Source organism: Coregonus lavaretus, assembly GCF_964263955.1.
Source record: "Coregonus lavaretus genome assembly, chromosome: 9".
NCBI lineage: Eukaryota > Metazoa > Chordata > Actinopteri > Salmoniformes > Salmonidae > Coregonus > Coregonus lavaretus.
In genome coordinates this window covers 36,758,979-36,782,009 of record NC_139996.1, presented here as the reverse complement: position 1 = coordinate 36,782,009, position 23,031 = coordinate 36,758,979, and the positions used below count along the sequence as shown (strand labels likewise).

Genomic DNA, 23,031 nt, shown 5'->3' with positions numbered 1-23,031 from the left:
AGAGGTATTTGGGTGTGCGAGACTTGACATCAGAAGAGTTACAGGGAGTGTTAAGTGGTGATGTCCCATCATTTCAGGTTGAGGGCATGAGGTAGGAATGAATATTTTTAAATAGTGGAGTAGGGTGGTGTTAATTATTAATAATATTTTTGAATTTGTGAGTGTAGTGTTAGATGGTAGGGTATTTCTTTATTTTATTTTTCAAGCAAAATATCAGGGAGTTGTACACCAGTCTAGTAGGTGGCGGTAATGCAATAAATTGGATAACAACCGCCGTAAAACCTAATCGAAGAAGAAGATTACCCTGGCACGTCAACAGCACACTGTCCGTGGATTGGCTGCGCAAAACCAGACTCAGACCAACGAGAGTAAAGAGCGCGGGGACATGGAAATAGCTCGACAACAACATCCGACCGTGTCAAAAAATGACTAGCTAGTTAGCCAGTCAAATATTTACCAGCATATCAAAACTATGCTCAATAACCTGCTAGTTAGCTGACTCACTTTACTAAGAGGTGAAAATGCTTGTTGCATATTAACATTAATTGCCATAATCATGTCGCTGGGTGCGTCAAATATGTGTCCCACTCAGAAAAGGACACTCTCGTGTCTCCTCGGTAAGTTGGCAAGATGGCTAGCTAGCGGTAGCTTTGCACCACAACCCCAGGTTTTGAACTGGGTAGTTAGCTAGCTATCTACTACCCCATTCATAGACGTGAACCGCTTTAGCGCCTATTGACGATAGTAGCGGTGCTAATTAGCTATCTGCGTTTCGGAACACGTATGTAAACAGAAGACGGACGCCACAAACGTATTGTCATTGTCACTGAAAAATACTGTCGACTGCAACTTTGTTAAAAACCGGTTAAAACAGTGACAGTGTACATTCCGTGGCCTCCGCTTGATCTTGACCCATATCTTGACTCAAAACCCTAACCAACCATTCATTGTCAAATACTTTACCTGGCTTACAGATTTTTATAATGATAAAACAACACAGTGTTGATCCTCCCACAGCAGGGCGTGTTGGGAAGAGGCCAAAGCAGGAGAATGCACAGGAGCTGCAGGAGGCAGCAGTCCAGCTGCTGAACAGACACCAGAACCTCTCAGATCTGTTTCTGGAAGTGGGGGTGAGTGAATGAGTCCAGTCTAGACTGGGATGGAGTCAGTGGACTGTGGTAGCAAGGGGCACTATACATAACATTTTGTGCCCTAAATTAGACGTGTCAGATTTAGACAAGTTACTTACTTTATCCTCTTCTAGAGTCCAAATCCTTGCAATTTCATTCGCAAAGAGAACTCTGGACAGAAAAATGCAGCCAGTGAAAGGCCGTCACCTACAATTGGGGGTTCACTTCTGGGTGAGTTTTTAGGATATATCCCCTCCATGAAGGTAAATACTCTCAATGTGTCAGTGGTGTATGTACTAGAATGCTACACTGTGTGTGTGAGATAATTATGTAGAAATTGAAGTGATCAGTGTGTCTGTGTCTTTTTTTCTTCAGTAAATGAGTTGAGGAGGAAGGCTGGGGAGCTGGGGGTCCCGGTGGCAGCCCTGTCAGTGAAGATGGTGGTAGAAAGACTGTTGGACCTGACCAAAAGAGACAGAGAGCAAGTGATGCTCAACTCAACTCAAAGGGTTTGTGCTGGGAATAATGTCTGGATATGCATCTACAGTCCCAGTCAAAAGTTTGGACACACCTACTCATTCCAGGGTTTTTCTTTATTTTTACTATTTTCTACATTGTAGAATAATAGTGAAGACATCAACATTATGAAATAACACATGGAATCATGTAGTAACCAAAAAAGTGTTAAACAAATTCTTCAAAGTAGCCACCCTTTCATAATGTAAAAAAAAAAAAAAATCTGAACATAGTTTATTAGGTACACTACCCTGTTCATGAAAAAGGATCGCTCCTACAGACAGCGAGTCACGTGGCCGTGGCTTGCTATATAAAGCAGGCAGACAGACATCGATGCGTTCACTTACTGTTCGATTGAATGTTAGAATGGGCAAAAGGAGTGACCTAAGCGACTTTGAGCGTGGTATGATCGTCATTGCCAGGCGTGGCGGATTCAATATCTCAGAAACAACCGCCCTCTTGGGCTTTTCGCCCACGACAGTGTCTAGGGTTTACAGAGAATGGTGCGACAAACAAAAAACATCCAGTCAGTGGCAGTCCTGTGGGCGAAAACAGCTTGTTGATGAGAGGTCAAAGGAGAATGGCAAGAATCATGCAAGCTGACAGGCGGTCCACAAACAGACAAATAAGGGCGCAGTACAACAGTGGTGTGCAGAACGGCATCTCGGAACGTTGATTGTTGATCCTTGCCACTGATGGGCTATTGCAGCAGACGACCACACTGGGTTCCGCTCCTATCAGCTAAAAACAAGAAGAAGCAGCTCCAGTGGGCACACGATCACCAACACTGGACAATTAAGGAGTGGAAAAACATTGGCTGGTCCGACAAATCCCAGTTTCTGTTGCGTCATGCTGATGGCAGAGTCAAGATTTGGCCTAAGCAGCATGAGTCCATGGACCCATCCTTCCTGGTGTCAACGGTACAGGCTGGTGGTGTACTGGTGTGGGGATTGTTTTCCTGGAACACGTTAGGTCCCTTGATGCCAATTTAGCACCGATTGAACGCCACAGCGTATCTGAGCATTGTTGCTGACCAAACCCAATAGAGCAGGGATGGGCAACTTTGATGGGGGTGGGTGCCACAAAAAAACTGAACTCATCATGAGGGGCCGCAGTGGCTCGTGGGTCTGCGTACCCACATCCATGGGGGGGCATGGCAAAATGAGTAGAATTGCATGAAATTAGTTATACAATTGCAAAATCTTCTCTCCGCCCCATGGCAATTCTGCACGTTTTGCCATGGGGTGTAGAGAAAATCGGACAGTTTTAAAGCAAGTTTGCTGCAATTTTACACATTTTACCATGGGACGGAGAGAAGATTTAGCAATTTATAACTCATTTCATGCAATTTTACTCATTTTGCCATGGGGCGGAGAGAAACATTTGCAGTCTTTAATATGATAACTGATGATCAATGGGCGGCCGTGCTTACTACAAGTTTAGAAAGCTGGCCGCTAGACTAACTTACCAAGAAATAAAAAATGGGTGTACCTAATAAACTGTATATTGTATGGAAAAGAGATGTACATTTCTTTTTACAAATAACAAATAATTAAAGAGCAGCAGTAAAAAAACAGTAGCAAGGCTATATACAGGGTGTACCGGTACAGAGTCAATGTGCGGGGCCACAGGTTATTTGAGGTAATTGAGGTAATATGTACATGTAGGTAGAGTTAAAGTGACTATGCATAGATAATAAACAGAGAGTAGGAGCATCATGCCTGGTTGTGTTCATGCCATTAAAAGGTAATACATTTTTACAGTTAAATGACATGTACAGTGGGGAGAACAAGTATTTGATACACTGCCGATTTTGTAGGTTTTCCTACTTACAAAGCATGTAGAGGTCTGTAATTGTTATCATAGGTACACTTCAACTGTGAGAAACAGAATCTAAAATCCAGAAAATCACATTGTATGATTTTTAAGTAATTAATTTGCATTTTATTGCATGACATAAGTATTTGATCACCTACCAACCAGTAAGAAATTCCGGGTCTCACAGACCTGTTAGTTTTTCTTTAAGAAGCCCTCCTGTTCTCCACTCATTACCTGTATTAACTGCACCTGTTTGAACTCGTTACCTGTATAAAAGACACCTGTCCACACACTCAATCAAACAGACTCCAACCTCTCCACAATGGCCAAGACCAGAGAGCTGTGTAAGGACATCAGGGATAAAATTGTAGACCTACACAAGGCTGGGATGGGCTACAGGACAATAGGCAAGCAGCTTGGTGAGAAGGCAACAACTGTTGGCACAATTATTAGAAAATGGAAGAAGTTCAAGATGACGGTCAATCACCCTCGGTCTGGGGCTCCATGCAAGATCTCACTTTGTGGGGCATCAATGATCATGAGGAAGGTGAGGGATCAGCCCAGAACTACACGGCAGGACCTGGTCAATGACCTGAAGAGAGATGGGACCACAGTCTCAAAGAAAACCATTAGTAACACACTACGTCATCATGGATTAAAATCCTGCAGCGCACGCAAGTCCCCCTGCTCAAGCCAACGCATGTCCAGGCCCATCTGAAGTTTGCCAATGACCATCTGGATGATCCAGAGGAGGAATGGGAGAAGGTCATGTCGTCTGATGAGACAAAAATAGAGCCTTTTGGTCTAAACTCCACTCGCCATGTTTGGAGGAAGAAGAAGGATGAGTACAACCCCAAGAACACCATCCCAACCGTGAAGCATGGAGGTGGAAACATCATTCTTTGGGAATGCTTTTCTGCAAAGGGGACAGGACGACTGCACCGTATTGAGGGGAGGATGGATGGGGCCATGTATCGCGAGATCTTGGCCAACAACCTCCTTCCCTCAGTAAGAGCATTGAAGATGGGTCGTGGCTGGGTCTTCCAGCATGACAACGACCCGAAACACACAGCCAGGGCAACTAAGGAGAAGCATCTCAAGGTCCTGGAGTGGCCTAGCCAGTCTCCAGACCTGAACCCAATAGAACATCTTTGGAGGGAGCTGAAAGTCCGTATTGCCCAGCGACAGCCCTGAAACCTGAAGGATCTGGAGAAGGTCTGTATGGAGGAGTGGGCCAAAATCCCTGCTGCAATGTGTGCAAACCTGGTCAAGACCTACAGGAAACGTATGATCTCTGCAATTGCAAACAAAGGTTTCTGTACCAAATATTAAGTTCTGCTTTTCTGATGTATCAAATACTTATGTCATGCAATAAAATGCAAATGAATTACTTAAAAATCATACAATGTGATTTTCTGGATTTTTGATTTAGATTCCGTCTCACACAGTTGAAGTGTACCTATGATAAAAATGACAGACCTCTACATGCTTTGTAAGTAGGAAAACCTACAAAATCGGCAGTGTATCAAATACTTGTTCTCCCCACTGTATGTTACTATTAGGCCCATAAAAATAATTTGGTGGTCCCGTACCAGGAAGGAATTACATCTACTTTCACCCCTGCCTATAGGACTATTGTTTGAGAGGTTTTACATAGCCTATGCCTTTATGAATGTTCACTGCCCTCTGTCCAGGTCCAGCTCTCCGTGCTGTTCCAGTCAACCCGTGAGCTTCTCTCTCTTGAAGCCTTCTGCTCTAAACTCTTCTGGCAGGAGTACTGGAGGGATCAGGTGAGTGTGTGCACACAGACCAGACTCTTGTCTTTATACAGCCAATGCCATACCTTCGGGTTTTGGCAGTTTGAGCCTATTGTAGATGTTTCGTATACCTGTTTGTGTGTACATGACAGTAGCTACAGTTTGTTTCCATGAACTTGTCCAGTGATTTTGTTATTTTTTGTAGACATTTAGAAAGTTCGCATAGAAAATAGATGCGACAATTGCCTGTTACGGTACGTTTCCATTTATCTGTCTTGTGTCGATTTAAAAACATCTGGACGTAATGATGTCACACACGCAAAAAACTTTTTTGCAAAAACCTAGTTCACTGGAGTGTTGAATAAAAATGGTTGGTGTGTTTCCAATATCCATTTAGGCAAATTGCGCATTAAGAAATTGGTGACAGCCTGTATGCCCTCCCACCTGTCTGATTCATGTCCCACAAAAGCCAGCATGGATAGAATGCAAGAATTGATTTGCCATATTCTAATAATTCTCATGTGCCAACGTATCGCCATGGTCCGTGCCATGGTGAAACTTGCATCCAGAAAAGTAAGGCGAAGCAATTCATTCAATCTTGAAAGTCAGGACAATCCTTGTCCTGCAAATAAACATAATTTTTATAGTACCTTCAGAATTATATACGAAAATCATAATTTATTTGAAAAACACTTTCCATTATTTGTCGCAAATAAAGTTAGACACAAAATAAATCCACCCCTGGCAAACAAATAAATGTTGTCGATCTTTAGAACATTTCTCCTATAGCTGCCGTTTCCATTACACATGTCGTAATGTAATGTAATGTAAATAATTTTTTGTGACATTGCTTTTGTCTAATGAACCTGGGTCAATGGAAACCTGCCTAGTGACTTCCTTCCCTGATCCTTGTGTAGAAACAGCCCATGCTGGAGGTGGTGCACCACTTACACACTCAGAATATCCTCTCTCTGGAATACATGTTGGAAAGGTATCTGACGTTCTAGCTAATAGCTACACACTATGTTAAACAATGGATGAGATTCTGTGTGTTGTGGGATTCAAAAGCATTTCAGATTGTGTTTCTATCCCACATATCTAATTTCAATCTATTAATTGCTCTGCTATTAATCGATTCATATTTCACACGGGCTCTTATTGCAGTGAGAATGGGGTGAGGTCATGGTTGATGTCTGAGTTGAGGGCTCTGTGTGGTAGGACAGCTACTGAGGAGGGAGATGGAGTGCCTCAGCAGGTTCTCTCAAGTAAGCCTTTACAGTAGAGTTTCTCATCCATCATGGTGAACCAATACTATGTATACACATCTATTCTTATCTGACATTCACCTCACCTCAGTCTGCCTGTGTTGTGTCCATGATTCAGCTGTGGTAACTGTGTTGGTGCGAGCTGTTTTTGAGGAAACCCAGGACTCTGCAGCAGCACCATGCAGGAGGCTCTCCCAGGTGTGCCGTTCAGTGCTGGATGACATGCTCTCCTGTGAGTATACAATCCCCCTCTCATTGCAGCTCAAAGCTGCATTCAATAGACAGAGACTTTATCTTGTCCAACTGCTAAGATTCCTTTGTTAACCTTTGTGATATTATGTTTGTCCATTATTTTTCAGGGGTACTGGATACTTTGGATAGCAAGCAGACCCTGCAGTCTGGTGAAACAGCAGCTGAATTATGGTAAAGGGGAAAAGGCTGCTAACCAAACTGAATTATAGAACAGGCATAATAATCCATATTCACTCTTTTATGTCTCTCTTTCTGTTTGAAAAGGGTACAGATGTTTGACGCTTCCTTGTGTGGTGTGTCTGTATCACCTGATGCACTGCGCCGTTTCTTCACCCACTCTCTGACACACACTCTCACCTACAGACCTAGACTCAAAGGTAAGATCACATAACATATTATCATTGACATATCTCTTTTAATATAGGTTCTCTTGTAAAACAGCTACATATGTTGTCAAGTTCTATCTCATCCTGTCATCTGAGTATTCTCCTCGACCTGTATTGTCTGTAGTATCTGATGCCATTGCCATGCAACGAGAGTGGGGCTTTGCTAAAACCTGCAGACTGTTGAGCTCCTTGTTTCGTAAGGTAAATGACTTGTGCTTTGCTCTACTCTGTTCTAAAGAAACATCTAAATACCTTTATACATCTATAAATAGATTAACCTGTCTGGTTAATTTGAGCTGCTCTTCAAAATATGTATTTTCTTATGTAGTTGTTTGTGTGGGTGTGACTGAACATATACATCAGAAAGGGAATGATAATATCCCTGTGGGTGTGATTTATGACATGGTGTTTTAGGGGACATTGTGATCTTGTGTGAAAGTACAATAGGATGTGTTGATTGTATTATCTACATTGACATACTATTGACGTTTGAAACATGTACCATTTCCTTTGTGAATTTGCCCAAAGTGTGGGAATGCTGGATACAAGGATAAGGCGAACAAATTATATATTTAAAGGTTTATTAGACAAACAGACAGACATATGCATATGAGGTTTGTAGTAATCTGCCAACCTACTCAAGGGCAGGCATAAATACTCTTGCTTATCTGTTTGTTCTCCAAGTGTTCCAGGCCCCTTGCCTGATGACTCAAACTGAATTATTCTGCTGCTCTATGTTCGCTACATACAGTGCCTTCAGAGAGTATTCACACCCCATGACTTTTTCCACATTTTGATGTTACAGCCTGAATTTAAAATTGATTAAATATAGATTTTTTTGTCTCTGGCCTACACACAATAACCAATAATGTCAAAGTGGATTTATGTTTTTGGAATTGTTTACAAATTCTTAAAAAATGAAAAGCTAAAATGTCTTGAGTCAAGTATTCAACCCCTTTTATTATGGCAAGCCTAAATAAGTTCCAGAGTAAAAATGTGCTTAACAAATCTGATAATAAGTTGCAAGGCCTCACTCACTGTGTGCAATAAGTGTTTAACATGATTATTGAATGACTAACTAATCTCTGTACCCCACACATACAATTCTCTGTAAGGGCGATCAGTGAATTTCAAACACAGATTCAACCACAAAGAACAAGGAAGTTTTCTAATGCCTCACAAAGAAGGGCACCTATTGGTAGATGGGTAAAAAAACAAAAAAAAAACAGACATTGAATATCCCTTTGAGCATGGTGAAGTTATTAATTACACTTTGGATGGCGTATCAATACACCCAGTCACTACAAAGATACAGGCGTCCTTCCTAACTCAGTTGCTGGAGAGGAAGGAAACCGCTCAGGGATTTCACCACGAGGCCAATGGTGACTTTAAAACAGTTAGAATTTAATGGCTGTGATAGGAGATAACTGAGGATGAATCAAACAACATTGTAGTTACTCCACAATGCTAACATAAATGACAGAGTGAAAAGAAGGCTGTACAGAATATAAATATTCAAATATATGCATTCTGTTGGCATCAAGGCACTAAAGTAATACTGCCAAAAATGTGGCAAAGCAATTAGCTTTTTGTCCTGAATACGAAGTGTTGTGTTTGGGTTAAATCCATCACAACACATTACTGAGTACCACTCTCCATATTATCAAACATAGTGGTGGCTGCATCATGTTATGGGTATGCTTGTAATCGTTAAGAACTGGGGAGTTTTTCAGGATAAAAAAGAAACTGAATGGAGCTAAGCACAGGCAAAATCGTGGTCTACGGTTGTGAGGCCGGTTGGGCGTACTGCCAAATTCTCGAAAACAACGTTGGAGGTGGCTTATGGTAGAGAAATTAACATTAAATGATCTGGCAACAGCTCTGGTGGACGTTCCTGCAGTCAGCATGCCAATTGCACGGCCCCTTAAAACTTGAGACATCTGCGTCATTGTGTTGTGTCAATACTACACATTTTAGAGTGGCCTTTTATTGTCCCCAGCACAAGGTGCACCTGTGTAATGGTCATGCTGTTTAATCAGCTTCTTGATATGCCACACCTGTCGGGTGGATGGATTATCTTGACAATGGATAAAATGCTCACTAACAGGGATGTAAACTAATTTGTGCATAACATTTGAGAGAAATACGATTTTGTGCATATCTCTGGGATCTTTTATTTCAGCTCATGAAACATGGGACCAACACTTTACATGTTGCGTTTATAGTTTTGTTCAGTACATTTCAATTGACTAATCTGCTTATATGAACTGTAACTCAGTAAAATCTTTGAAATTGTTGCATGTTGCGTTTATATTTTTGTTCAGTGTGTTTTATTTTACAAATGTTAGATTTTTTCTTCCACTTTGACAGAATTATTGTGTTGTGTAGATTGTTGACAAAAAATGTACATTCAATCCATTTTAATCCCACTTTGTAACACGGCAAAATGTAGAAAAGCTCAAGGGGTGTGAATACTCTCTGAAGGCACTGTACTTCAATCTGAGACTGCCGTCATTGAAGTCGTTTGTGGTGATGTGAAAATGAGGTGTGTTGTACAAAACAAAGTAATCAGCCATAAGATCATTTCTAACCAATAAGAGTATCAAAGTCAAAATGTGTGTTCAGGCTCTGGCCCAACTCATCGGTTTCTGGGACCAGTGGCAACGGTTAGAATGTGTTTGTGTTCTAGAAATTATCGGAAGGTCCTCAGATCCAGACTCATTGCGGAGAAGAAACGAACGTCCGTGGGTGTGGCTTAGCGTTTGGCCAGAGCAGGGAGTTTGGGGAGCCAGGCAACCCCTGGTCAAAACATTATTCAAGGTTGTCGAGACCACTTGGGTCAGAGTGAGCCGTATATTAGATGTCTCTATCATTTGACACCACCGATGACAGAATTTACAGCCATTTGCCCATGGTCTCAGGGAGATCACCTAGAGGTCACCTAGGATACCAGGTTCTGCTTTATGGTAACTCCTAACCTCTTGGAAGTCACTCAGGGGCTGAGTTCAGATTTAAGATGGGGCAATAATTTAGATCTTCTTAACATAACCTATGAAAGCAATTCCTTTTCATGGCTCCAATCCATTTAGTAATTGACCTGTAAAACCGGTCTATAGAATAACAAGTGTAAACCTTATATTGGAGAGTTGTGAAGTGACTGTCTCTGTGGTGTAATACAACATCCAGCCCTTTCTCTTTGTCTTTGTCCTAGTTGTCAGTGATATTCAAGGTAGATGAGCTTCTCTCTCACCTGCAGCAAGTACTGGAGACTCATGAGGTTAACTGGCAGCATGTGCTCTCCTGTCTCTCCACCCTGCTGGTGTACAATCCAAACGCCCAGCCTAGCCTAAAAGGTACACACAATTCAAATCAAAATCAAAGTTTATTCATCACGTGCACAGGATACAGTGGGTGTAAATGGTACACTGAAATGCTTACAAGCAGCTCTTCCTTAATAGTGCAGAATAAATGTAAAGTAGCAGCGCACACACACACTTAATTATTTCCAACAACACTTGTATGACATTTATCTTTCTCTGTACCTCAGAGCTGCTGTCCAGGCTCCTAAGCTCAGCGTTTGAGGGGTATGACTTGGAGAACATGATCACAGCCTTCCTCCTGGCCCGTCAGGGTGCGCTTGAAGGGCCTGGTGTTTTCCCCTCCTACAGCGAGTGGTTTAAGGCAAGTCCCCTCAGAGCTTAGTCAGTGGCTACTAGAATATAATTTAATGGTCCCTTCCTTATGTTTGTCTCTTTCCAATAGTTGGCTTCTCTCCTGTCTTCCTAGATGTCTTTCGGCGGTGCTAGCAGTTACCACGGCAACAGTAAGAAGTCTTTGGTGTTCCTGCTAAAGTTCCTGTCGGACCTGGTGCCCTTTGACCCCCCACAGTACCTGAAGGTCAGGTGACAGACACTGTTTGGCTCTACTTTAACACTTTACTGCTGGACTGGGCCTAAGTCTAAGTGGTTCTGACGGCTAATGTCTCTGGATGGTCTGGTCTCTCAGGTCCACATCCTCCATCCGCCCTACGTGGCAGTGAAACACCGGGCCCTACTGCAGGAGTATGTATCCCTGACCAAGACCAGACTGGCTGACCTGAAGGTAGGGCCTAGAGTCACTGAACCAGTATTTGATGGTATTGATGGTACATAGACAGGCTGAGCGACATAATACAGTTATTACAATGTAACTAACTCGGACTGGTTGACGTGCCATACCACAAATCCTCTCATCATGCAGCCAATTCATCTACTCTCCTCCAGTTGTATAAACAGGGTCGCCATGTCTCTGTCTGCAGGTCTCAATCGAGGAGATGGGCCTTTATGAGGATATCTCTGGAGCAGGAGCCTCAGTGCAGGTTAGAGTGCCTTCTGCTGGTTGTTTATGTATTTGTGTACTGTCCCTTTTCAGTGAATGTTTTTTATGTGCTCATGACTGTGTGTATCACTCTGTGTCTGTATCTGTTCAATCTGCCTTCTCAGCCCCAGTGTCAGGCACGTCAGGATGTGGAGAAGGCAATCTCGTTGTTTGGGAGCACAGGAAGGATATCTGCCACAGTCATGGAGGCTAGGTACCCTACAAATACACCACCAGCATAACTTTCACAAATCACCTATTGAGATCAATGTACTGCATGACCTACTTATCCTGTTGTGTCCTACACTTTCTTTTTATGTTTTACCACACTCATACTCTTTTCCTACTCCAGCATTTTCAGAAGGCCTTATTTCCTGACTCGTTTCCTCCCTGCCCTCCTATCCCCACGTGTGGTAAGTCTTATGCTCTCTTGCTTTAGATTGACTGAATGGTGTGTTTACATGGTCTGTCCAATATTGTATTCTTTGTCTCGGCCCATTTCAGCTTCCTGTGAAGCCTGATGACAGGATGAATTTCATAGATTCACTCAAAAAGTATGTTCTGGCATTCAGACTCAGCCATACAACCACTCACCACACAGTTTTCTGTCATCTCTTTGAAACTGATACAGATGTTTTTTGTATGTTGATTCCAGTTGTTTGTTGTTCAAATGGTTTTCTGTTGTCTACTAGAGCGGAAAAGATCCCAGCTGCCCAGCACTCCTCCTACATAGAGTCCTGTCAGAGAGAGAGACAGAGGCAACAGGACAGTGTGTACCATCACATTATACCATGTTTAACACCCTACGCATTTTAATATAATCATATATTTAATATTAGCTTATTCCACACTAAGCACCACTGTAGTCATATATCTCTGTGCTTTTGTCCATGATTGAAGAGCTCTGTTTTACCTGTGGGTTATCAGGTAAAGGAGTCTCTGTGGGGAATGATGATGATAACCCGCAGGAGGTTCTACAGGTCCAACTACAGGAACATAGAGCCCTGCTAACAGAGGGGGGCAGTGATGGAGGTGAGCAGACTGCAACACACACACATACACACACACACATCAAACCAAACCAAACCAGTCTTATTGTCTCTGACTTTACAGAGGTGTCAGCCCAGCTGGCCAGGATCTCGCACACTCTGAGTATTGTGTTCCCTGAACGTGCTGAGGAACTAGTTGGCCAGGCAGTCATCAAGCTTCATGTAGATGAGTCTACTTTCCCTGAGCTGCACAATAAAGTAGGAAGGAATGCGAGGAACTTCTGTATTTCTCTCTTTCTTCTGCTGTTTTCCCTCTGCTCTGTCTCACCTTTTCGTTTCCTACTCTATTTGTCTGTCTGTCTGTCTAGTTATTTGTGCTGGCCACACTCTCTGTCTCTCACACTGTCCTGTCTTTGTTCAGGTGGTGAACATGATCCTGAGGAGCTTCTGCCAGAGCCTTTTGGATGCCTCCAGAATAAGCCCACCAAATAAGTGAGGAACTAATCATGTCACTCAGTAAAAACCTGAAAGATGTATGGAAGAGTGAGATTTGAAGAAAAATTATACAGAATCGTCCCCCATTTTTGTTTTGTTTATCTGCACATTGTCGTGTATATTATATGTGCTTCTTAAAGGCGGTGCGTGGTCAATCCGACGTCTGCATTGGCCGTGCAACATTTGCGGTGATACGGCCTCTGCAGAAGTCAGGGCATTCATACTTTTTGCGCTTCGCGGAGCAGTACAGAGCTGTTATGAAGGAAGTTGTCAAGGAAGTGAGTTTGTGTTTATACAGGACCTCCTGCCCCCACCTACCGTCAACCAATCATGACAATGCAGAGCTATATGGAGCCCTCCGCATTGTTAAAACATTTGGGAGGCGCACCGTGATGCGGTACGGAGCTCAATTTGGCCTCTGCATGCCTCCGGAGGCTCTGCAATTGTGTCACACACTCCAAACGGAGTCTCCAAACACATTTTCAGATCAAGCATAAATTGGCTCTTATCCTCCACCACTGAAACGCACGTCAGCATTAAACTGCACTCTCATTTGAGTTTAATGTGATCTGTGACCCAAGACAGAGCCCCTGGGCATCCCCGTTTGTCAACATCCTGCTGGGACACAGACAGCTGCTCACTGCCCTCCTGCATCGCATGTGGGACCTGCTCCACAACCAGGTATCCATCTCTCTTTCTCTCTCATAAATGTTTTAATGCGTCTTTCTTTCTCTCGCTCTCCTTTTTACCTCTTTCTTACCCCCCTCCCCTTCTCTCTGCCCTTTTTCTAACTACAGTCATCTTCTATCCTTTTCTATAGGGGGCATCATTGAGTGCTGCACATGTACTTGGACTGGCAGCGTTTGTTGTGCACCTTCATGCCTCCCAGGCCCAGTGCCCCCAGGTGCAGCTGTGCCCTCCCCTGCTGCCCGGCCCTGTGTCAGTACCAGAGGCACTGACCACTGCTCTGCCCTGCACCACCCAAACCAACATGCTCTTCTGTGTTAGGTGGGTGAGACTGGAGAGGGACCTTCAGCATCTAGGATTACATGATGATAATTATACAGTGTATTGTAAACCAAAAGGCACAGTTAACTTTAGTTCAATAGGACAGTGTTATCAGAATATTTATTTATGTGGACAGCTTTGTTTTTGTTTGCCAGGTTCTGCGTGGCTGCAGTTTGCTATGGTCTCTGCAGGAGTGAGTCACTGTGTGAACAGCCGCAGCAGCAGCAGTATAATCCCTGCGGCCTCTATAAAAAGGTATGCACGTTATTCTCCCAGTGTCACTGAAATTATGCTCTCTCTTATCACCCAGCCACACTCTGAGATGCCCTTTATGCAAGCAGCAGGGGGCTGGTATTTTAGCAGAATGTCACATACAGTTGGCCTACAGTTGTACCTCTCTGCTTGACTGCACAGATCCATGTCCTGCCTATTCCTGAGTGTGTGTTTTGTATTTGGTATTTGTAGCTGCTGTACCTAATTCCCAGACTAATGCCAGATGTGAGGAGGTTGCCCATTGAAGCGAGTGGGGAATCTGAGTATGTGGGGGCAGACAAACAGGGTGAGGAGGAGAATTGTGGGTTGTGGAAGAACGTTACTGACACAAATACGACCTGGAGGAAGTCAGCCTGGGCGCTATGGAAACACGCCCCCTTCCGTCTCTTAGTAAAATTCCCAGAATACCAGGTGAGGAAAACTGTCTAAACATTGGCGTAAAGCTCCACCAGCCTTCTCAGCACATTGACATGTCTGCTTCTCATTTACTTGGAGACGTTCTAATTTCTTCTTTGTCTAGTTCTCATTTTCAGAGTGGCTGGCAGCTGAACTCAGAGTTCAGAGGAGTGAGGATGCCCTGTCTGACCCAGATAGGTGAAGAACATGCCTAAATAAGCTGTGCACACACACACACACACATTCATATAAAAGTTTCAGTATATGTTGATGTGTTTTTGGTATTTTATTAGGGTCCCCATTAGCTGTTGCGAAAGCAGCAGCTACTCTTCCTGGGGTCCACATGAAAAATGACATAATACATAATATTAATAGACAAGAACACCTCAAGGACAGAACTAAATACATTTAAGAACGGCACACAGCCTACATATCAATACATAGACACAAAATACACTACATGACCAAAAGCATGTGGACACCTGCTCGTCGAACATCTAATTTCAAGATCATGGGCATTAATATGGAGTTGGTCCCCCCTTTTGCAGCTATAACAGCCTCAACTCTTCTGGGAAGGCTTTCCACTAGATGTTGGAACATTGCTGCGGGTACTTGCTTCCATTCAGTCACGAGCATTAGTGAGGTCGGGCACTGATGTTGGGTGATTAGGCCTGGCTCGCAGTCGGCGTTCCAATTCATCCCAAAGGTGTTCGATGGGGTTGAGGTCAGGGCTCTGTGCAGGCTAGTCAAGTTCTTCCCCAAACTGTTGCCACAAAGTTGGAAGCACAGAATTGTCTAGAATGTCATTGAATGCTGTAGCGTTAAGATTTCCCTTCACTGGAACTAAGGGGCCTAGCCCGAACCATGAAAAACAGCCCCAGACCATTGCCGCCAAAAAGTGTGTTTTATCACTCCAGAGAACACGTTTCCACTGCTCCAGAGTCCAATGGCAGCAAGCTTTACACCACTCCAACCGACGCTTGGCATTGCACATGGTGATCTTTGGCTTGTGTGCGGCTGCTCGGCCATGAAAACCCATTTCATGAAGCTCCTGACGAAAAGTTATTGTGCTCACGTTGCTTCCAGAGGCAGTGAGTGTTGCAACCGAGGACAGACGATTTTTACGCGCTTCAGCACTCGGCGGTCCCGTTCTGTGAGCTTGTGTGTTCTACCACTTCGCGGCTGAGTAGTTGTTGCTCCTAGACGTTTCCACTTCACAATAACAGCACTTACAGTTGACCGGGGCAGCTCTAGCAGGGCAGAAATTTTACGAACAGACTTGTTGGAAATGTGGCATCCTATGACGGTGCCACGTTGAAAGTCACAGCTCTTCAGTAAGGCCATTATACTGCCAATGTTTGTCTATGGAGATTGCATGGCTGTGTGCTCAATTTTATACACCTGTCAGCAACGGGGAGGTTAAGGAATGATTTGTACCAAATACAATGCTCTTAGTTTTAGAGATGTTCAGGACCAGTTTATTACTGTCCACCCATTGCAGAACTGACTGCAACTCCTTTTTGAGAGTTTCAGTGACTTCATTAGCTGTGGATGCCAACACATATATGGTTGAATAATCAGCATACATGGACACAAAGGATTTGTTTAATGTCAGTGGCAGGTCATTGGTAAAAATAGACAAGAGTAGAGAGCCTAGTGAGCTGCCCTGCGGTACACCACACCCTACATGTTTGACATTAGAGAAGCCTCCATTAATGAAAGCCCTCTGAGTTATATTAGCTAGATAGCTCTGAATCCACATGGTTGAAAAGCCATAAAACATAAGCTTTCTCAACAACAGGTTATGGTCAATAATATCAAAGGCTGCACTGAAATCTAACAGTACAGCTCCCACAATCTTCTTACTATCAATTTCTTTCAAACAATCATCAGTCATTTGTGTCATTGCAGTACATGTTGAGTGCCCTTCTCAATAAGCATGCTGCAAGTCTGTTGTCAATTAGTTTACAGAGAAATAGCATTGTATTTGGTCAAACACAATTTTTTTCCAACAGTTTGCCAGAGAACTGGCAGCAAGCTGATACGTTTGCTGTTAGAACCAGTAAAGGCCGCTTTACCACTCTTGGGTAGCGGAATGATTTTGGTTTTCCTCCAGGCCTGAGGACAAACACTTTCCTCTAGACTCAGATTAAAGATATGACAGATAGGAGTGGCCAGCGTCAGCTACCATCCTCAGGAGTTTTCCATCTAATTTGTCAATGCCAGGAGGTTTGTCATTATTGATCGAAAACAATAATGTTGCGTACTGGTATGTAACAGAGCCTGCGTGTGTATCAGACAGGAGTATCAGCAGTGGGCGTGTCAGCAGCTATACCTGCCGTCTCCTGTGGACCAGGGGGGCTGTGCAGGAGACATAAGGAAAGTCTGCTCCCATATTTTCAACGCTGTCATGGACCAGCAGACAGTATGGTCAGTATGATTTTGGCTAATGGCCACCTGCACCTCAGATCATCCTGATTATTTGAATAATAGACATGGTTGAGTTGTTTAGTCTGTATCTCCTCTCTTTGTGTCCTAAGTGCTCAGACCCAGGAGAACACTGATCACAGACCCTCGGTGGCAGGCACCTGTCTCCCAGACATTCTGTCCAGACTTCAGGTACAGTACACAGGCCTTTTGATTGATTTATATGTTTGTTTCTGTATATGATTCCTGTTAATGTTTGCACTGATGTTTGCACCGTGGTCCTCTGTAGCTCAGCTGGTAGAGCACGGCGCTTGTAACGCCAAGGTAGTGGGTTCGATCTCCGGGACCACCCATACACAAAAATGTATGCACGCATGACTGTAAATCGCTTTGGATAAAAGTGTCTGCTAAATGGCATGTTATTATTATTATTATGTTCCTGTGTGTGTGTATGTGCCCTTTGTCTTTATAGGAGATTGTCTATGAGATGGAGCTCACTAGTCGCTCTCAAAGGACTCAAGATAAGAATGGACATTTCCTATTGGATCTGATTTCACATAGATGCTCTGTGACCTCTGACCTGCAGAGTATCAGCAGTGAGCTTAGCCTTCAGCAAACACTACATACATGGAACAGGTAATGTACTGACACACATACACATCCTCTATACAAGGGCTGTGGCGGTCATTAAATTGTCAGCCGGTTATTGTCATGCAAAAGACTGCCGGTCCCACTGTAATTGACCGTTAATTGACCGTTATCTCCAGGCCTCCACGCATACAAGCCGCTGATGCACACTTTTGTAACATCTACATTTTTAAAAAAGTATAATAACTACATTTAATATACACCATCACAATAAATCCATTACTTTTTTTACGCAGGTTTTAGAAACACGACATGAAGAAAATGTATTTCAGAAGAACCGAATATGAGTTGGCCTACTATATGTTATCTGGCTATGCGTCCTGCTGTAGGCTTGTTAATTTAGCAGACAAGATATGCTTAAGTCCTGTGCCATTATTTTATATTATGATATTATAGTAAGAAGAATATAATTGAACTTAGATGAATAAAATAGAAAGGCAATTTTTCCCATTCCGGAGCGATTGCGCATATGAAGTGGCTATGTTGAGTGTAAAAGTGATAATTTGAAACCGGTCCTATACGCTCAATTTAGAGTTATTTGGCAACTTTAATCTCGTCTTTACTAATATGTCAAATTTGTTTCGATTTAGAATGGCCCATTATCAAATGGGCAGGAACGGGAAAAAATACATGCACTCGAAAGCAAATGGAGGCCGCTTTCTCGTCGGTTTGTTTTTCAATCATGCCCGGTAGGCTACTCTGGTGATTTCACCCCACATATCAACCACTGTTTGAGGAGCATGCAGCCTCTCGCGATATTTCGCCCAAACTCTGTATGCCATGGGCTCTCCAACCCTGTCCCTGCAGCTACCCAGTGCTTAATTTGTCTGGAAGAGCTGAGGTGAGAGACCAGAGTCAAATCTGTTCGGGAACATCAATAGTAACATGTTTTCACAAGGAAACGTATTTCAATAAACTGTTGACAACTCCTCTCTGCGCGCTGGAGAAAGGAATAAATGAAAGAGGGGAGGAGATGGAAACTCACTGTGGTGAGATATTCTGTAGCTAAAGGTAATGTCAGCCTATTAATTATGAAAATATAAACATTCCATATTACTAGGCTATTCAAAATAAAATACAAATGCACTATAATTGTAGGCTAAATCTGTAAGCCGCCCGGCTAGACCAATTATGTACCAAAGAGATCTTAAATATTTTTTTTCTAAATGTTTTTCGGCCGTGCCTATCTGTTGTATAACAGCACAATCATTATTTTAATTCAGGTTAATTTTTTTTGGGCTTGGGCTCATGTATAGGCCTATGCGTATTTATAAGCTCTAATATGCGTATTTATAAGCTCTAATATGCATATGGGTGTTTTGAATTAATCATCACTTTAGAAAGAAAGCGCTGTCCATTTCGTTGTTAGCCTTTGAAACAACATAGACAATGACCATGTTTTCCACTCAGTTTCAACGTGTTGTTGAACATCACTCTTCAAATTGATCAATCAGAGTGAGGTGTTTTTAAAAGCACAGTAGTCATGAGTCTAGGTGGGTCTGAGGACTGCTCTACACCAGTGTGAAAGTGTGTGTGTATTAACTTAACAAAACGTGTGTTTGTGTATCATAGGGTTATACTGGCACTCCCTGCAGTCATGTTGGTTACAGTGAAGACTGGAGGAGGGAAGAGGACTCTGGACTGTGAGACCCTCATGGAACATATCAACCAGTATCAGGTATGCCACAATGGGGGTTGAGAGAGGGATGCAGGGAGAGGGGGATGGAGTATGACAGAATGTGGTGATTTAAGATTTAGATGAATTAATCATTAATTCAAGCTAATGTATTGTAGCTACAGTCTGTGTGAATCAATCCATAGTTCACTTCTCATCTTGACCAAACCTGTAGAAGTCAAGATCTGTTTTACAGAAACCACCTACTATAGATGCGTTTTCCCAGATTTGATCATTATCGTTATACAGTATCTCTTTGTGTATCAGAGGAAGGGCTGCTCCCCAGCTGGACTGCTGCCCTACCACCTCACAGCACACTTCTTAAAAGTAAGTTCCACTCACAGATTATTAACTGTACTGCTATAGACCTGGGTAGACGGTGTTAACAACATATTGTGATATTTGTGGTATGAAATGTCATTGTCTCCCCTCTCATAGGCTGTGCTCATGGCCAGTGTGAGCTGTGACTGTCCATCAGGAGAAGTGAACAAGGCCATGTCCCTGATCAGTCTTCAATGTCCACTGCTCCTCGTCTCTGCCGGGGTACCGTACATTATACTAACAGGATCATGTCTGATTTATTAATCTGAGAGTTTTAACGTATGATGCCGACTGAGTGTAATTTGTGTGTGTTGGGCAGCACTGGTGGGGCCGTCTCTCCCCTGTATTGGTGTCTCTCTGGCATCGCCTCACTGACGGACAGCCCCTGCCTCAGCAGCTGCAGGTCCTGGCTGATTGTCACTTGTGGGTCTGCAGGTAAAACAGGATAATGCGTACATGCCTGTGTATATAGAGAGCATTTACTGATAATACTGTTTTACAAACTAAATATATGATTGATTGTGTTCTTTGTCCTGTCTCCTTGGCAGTTCAAAGAATGGGGTGTCATGCCCTGTCCCCTCTGCCCCGCCCCTGCTCCTGGCAGCTTGTCTGCACTGTGTATGGGAAGGCCAGGGGAGTGGCCAGGTCATCAGGACAAGCCTGGAGATGTTGGGACAGCTGACAGAGCAGCACAGACAGGTAAGGACACTTCTCTTCTCTATCACAAAGTGTTTCAAACTCAACCTAGATGTTTGTTCAAAAGGTTCACTAGCCATGTTTGTAAGCCCCAATTGAGAAAATCTATTTCACAGCACTTAAAGGAGGTCAAAGTACACTGAAAAAAAATCCCCATTTACGTAGGTTTCTTGGGATATATAGGTTTCTTGGAATATATTCTTGGAATGTATTGTTAGTTGTGACTCATTAGTAAAACACTGACACTCACATGCTCATAACTAACCTTTGGCCTCACACAAACACAGTTTCTAATTCATGATTTAGGAGTAGAGACACTCAGATGATTAGGGAATTAACTTAGCAGTTTTCTATTAGAGACGTGATCATTGTCACGAGACTCCATTTTGTCATTATAGTAGACACCAGGGAAACTGCCATGTAACCTCAACTAATTTGTGCTGCCATTTGTCCCCAGCTGCTGGTGTTTCTGCTGTTCCTCTGTGTGACCGACCTCCTCACAACTTTTCTCACGCCCCAGGTACATTTACATTTTAGTCATTTAGCAGACGCTCTTATCCAGAGCGACTTACGGTTAGTGCATTCATCTTAAGAAAGCTAGGTGAGACAACAGTCATAGTAAGTACATTTTTCGTCAATAAAGTAGTTATTAGCAAAGTCAGTGCTAGTAGGAAAAGACAAGTACACGTTTTTTGTGGGGGGGGGGGGTTGCTGTGGGATTTAGTCAAGATACTGAAGAGGTGGGTTTCGGAAGATGGGTAGGGACTCAGCTGTCCTGACATTAGGGGGAAGCTTGTTACACCATTGGGGTACATCATTCCTACACCTTAAGGCCAGAAGTTTTTCCTGGCTAGGGCACATGGTCAGGGAACTCCTAGCCCAGGGGTTCCCAAACTTTATGGGCCCGCGACCCCATTTTGATATTATATAATTTTGTATGATCTTCTGTGTAGAAAAGAACATCATCATTGATGTTATTTTCCCCTCCAGTCTGTTCTGAGTCCTGCATGGCCGGGAGTCTGCACGGCTGGGAGTTCCTGGGAGGCTTATCTTTCAGTGATGGGGTCATATTTTGTAGCTTAAACTGTTGAAAAGATAGACACATTTGTAGTAAGAAAACAGAAACCGCTCTGTTTATTACAACCGCATCTAGCTGCTACCAGAGTGACATAACCCTGGTTCTATGAACCAAGCACGTTTTTTAGAATGTTATTTCAGAGTTTCTCTCGCAATACCATTTTCAAATCATTCGACCCCTAGTTTGGGAAACGCTGTCCTAGCTCTACATACTCAACAGTGTAACAGTAATGTATTCAACAGACTAAAACACATTTTCTACTAACAAAACATCACAATTACAACATTTATCATACAACTTGTGTGTGACATGCAACACATAGGGGGTGAAGGGCCTGCAGAGAGCTCAGGAACTCTGTAAAGATATCCTGACTGTCCTTGTGGACTCTGCTGACTGGCTGCTACTATTCAAGTCACCTTGCTCTGGTACAGTATATCACTTGCTTATTTACAGTAGCCCCTGGCTTTGTCCCATTTTGTGTTTCTGTGAGGTTATATTAGGTGTTTTATAATATATTGTTTTTCCTATTCAAGAAAAAGGCCTATACCAGCCTGTGGCCGTGGTAACATCAGATGAATACACAAGACTGATGCCTTTAGCCTTTTACAGGTATATTTACTTGGTGGTCAAACTGTCAATGTTGTCATCCATTTTCTCATTTATATGTGAGTTCTGTATGTGTGTATTGTGTTTCCATGCCAGCCTGGTCCCCCATCTTAACTCTGAGGTATTGGAGAAAACAGTGAAGGCCCCAGGGTTCCTCCACACTGCTGTGCTCTGCTACTCCTCCCTTATCAAGCTCTTTATGGATGGCCAGACTCCCTGCCCAGTGACTGAGCACCCGACTGACCAGGTGAGCTTATTTTGAAATGCACAAAAGCACAGATAATCATGTTTATTAATCAGACACTGTCACTGTGGTTGACTGGTATGTGGTCACCAAACTACTGACTGGCATTTTTCTGAATCTGTGTTTTGGTCTCACAGATGGACCCCTCACACATTCTGACTAGGGCCCAGCAGGTGCTTCTGAAGACCATATCTCTGACATCCCCAACCTCAGTGTCTCAACATCAGCTGAACCAGGTAACACATTCGTGCACTGACCACCCAGAGTAAGGCTGATCTCAGTCTGTAGCCCATAGAGTAGTACTGGGTTGAAATCAGATGGAGATGACATCATGAGACATTTATTAGATTTTCACAAACATCACACAACTACAGCCTTTACCTTGCATCAGACTCCGGTTTTTACCAATGGCTCTCAAAATCCAAAAGAATGATATACCCTGATACTTCCTTTTGAACTACACAATACCCTTCTTGTGACCCTTTCTCTCTCCTGTTCCTAGCTGGAGGCCTTATGTGTTGACCTGGACCCGGAGGTGGCAGCAGCTCTGGTCTCTCACCTCAGCTCTTTCAGCCTCAGCCCAGAGCTGGACTTCCTGTGAATGGATGGATATGAGTCTATAGGCACACCACGGACTGTTACTGACACTTCAACTTAGCTTCCTTCATGAACAAGATATGTAAAGATGATTAGTG

General features: G+C 43.2%; 1 protein-coding gene across 1 annotated transcript; it reads left to right on the top strand.

Annotated features, from left to right (window-relative positions):
- Positions 1 to 432: 432 nt before the first annotated feature.
- fanca (FA complementation group A) lies at positions 433 to 22,937 on the top strand (the record flags this gene model as incomplete). Its single annotated transcript, XM_084169094.1, has 42 exons — positions 433 to 617; positions 1,018 to 1,130; positions 1,265 to 1,361; positions 1,506 to 1,639; positions 5,159 to 5,254; positions 6,139 to 6,212; positions 6,386 to 6,486; positions 6,605 to 6,718; positions 6,846 to 6,909; positions 7,003 to 7,115; positions 7,249 to 7,325; positions 10,336 to 10,477; positions 10,672 to 10,805; positions 10,911 to 11,021; positions 11,130 to 11,225; positions 11,422 to 11,481; positions 11,606 to 11,694; positions 11,833 to 11,893; positions 11,985 to 12,034; positions 12,173 to 12,249; positions 12,408 to 12,512; positions 12,594 to 12,727; positions 12,891 to 12,961; positions 13,546 to 13,645; positions 13,785 to 13,972; positions 14,128 to 14,227; positions 14,438 to 14,656; positions 14,766 to 14,839; positions 16,940 to 17,071; positions 17,182 to 17,260; positions 17,541 to 17,704; positions 19,289 to 19,394; positions 19,659 to 19,718; positions 19,830 to 19,934; positions 20,032 to 20,147; positions 20,261 to 20,411; positions 20,866 to 20,928; positions 21,809 to 21,911; positions 22,020 to 22,095; positions 22,189 to 22,339; positions 22,474 to 22,572; positions 22,839 to 22,937. The coding sequence occupies exons 1-42, from the start codon at positions 557 to 559 to the stop codon at positions 22,935 to 22,937; spliced, it is 4,359 nt and encodes a 1,452-aa protein (XP_084025220.1). The 5' UTR covers positions 433 to 556.
- Between the last annotated feature and the right edge of the window lie 94 nt (positions 22,938 to 23,031).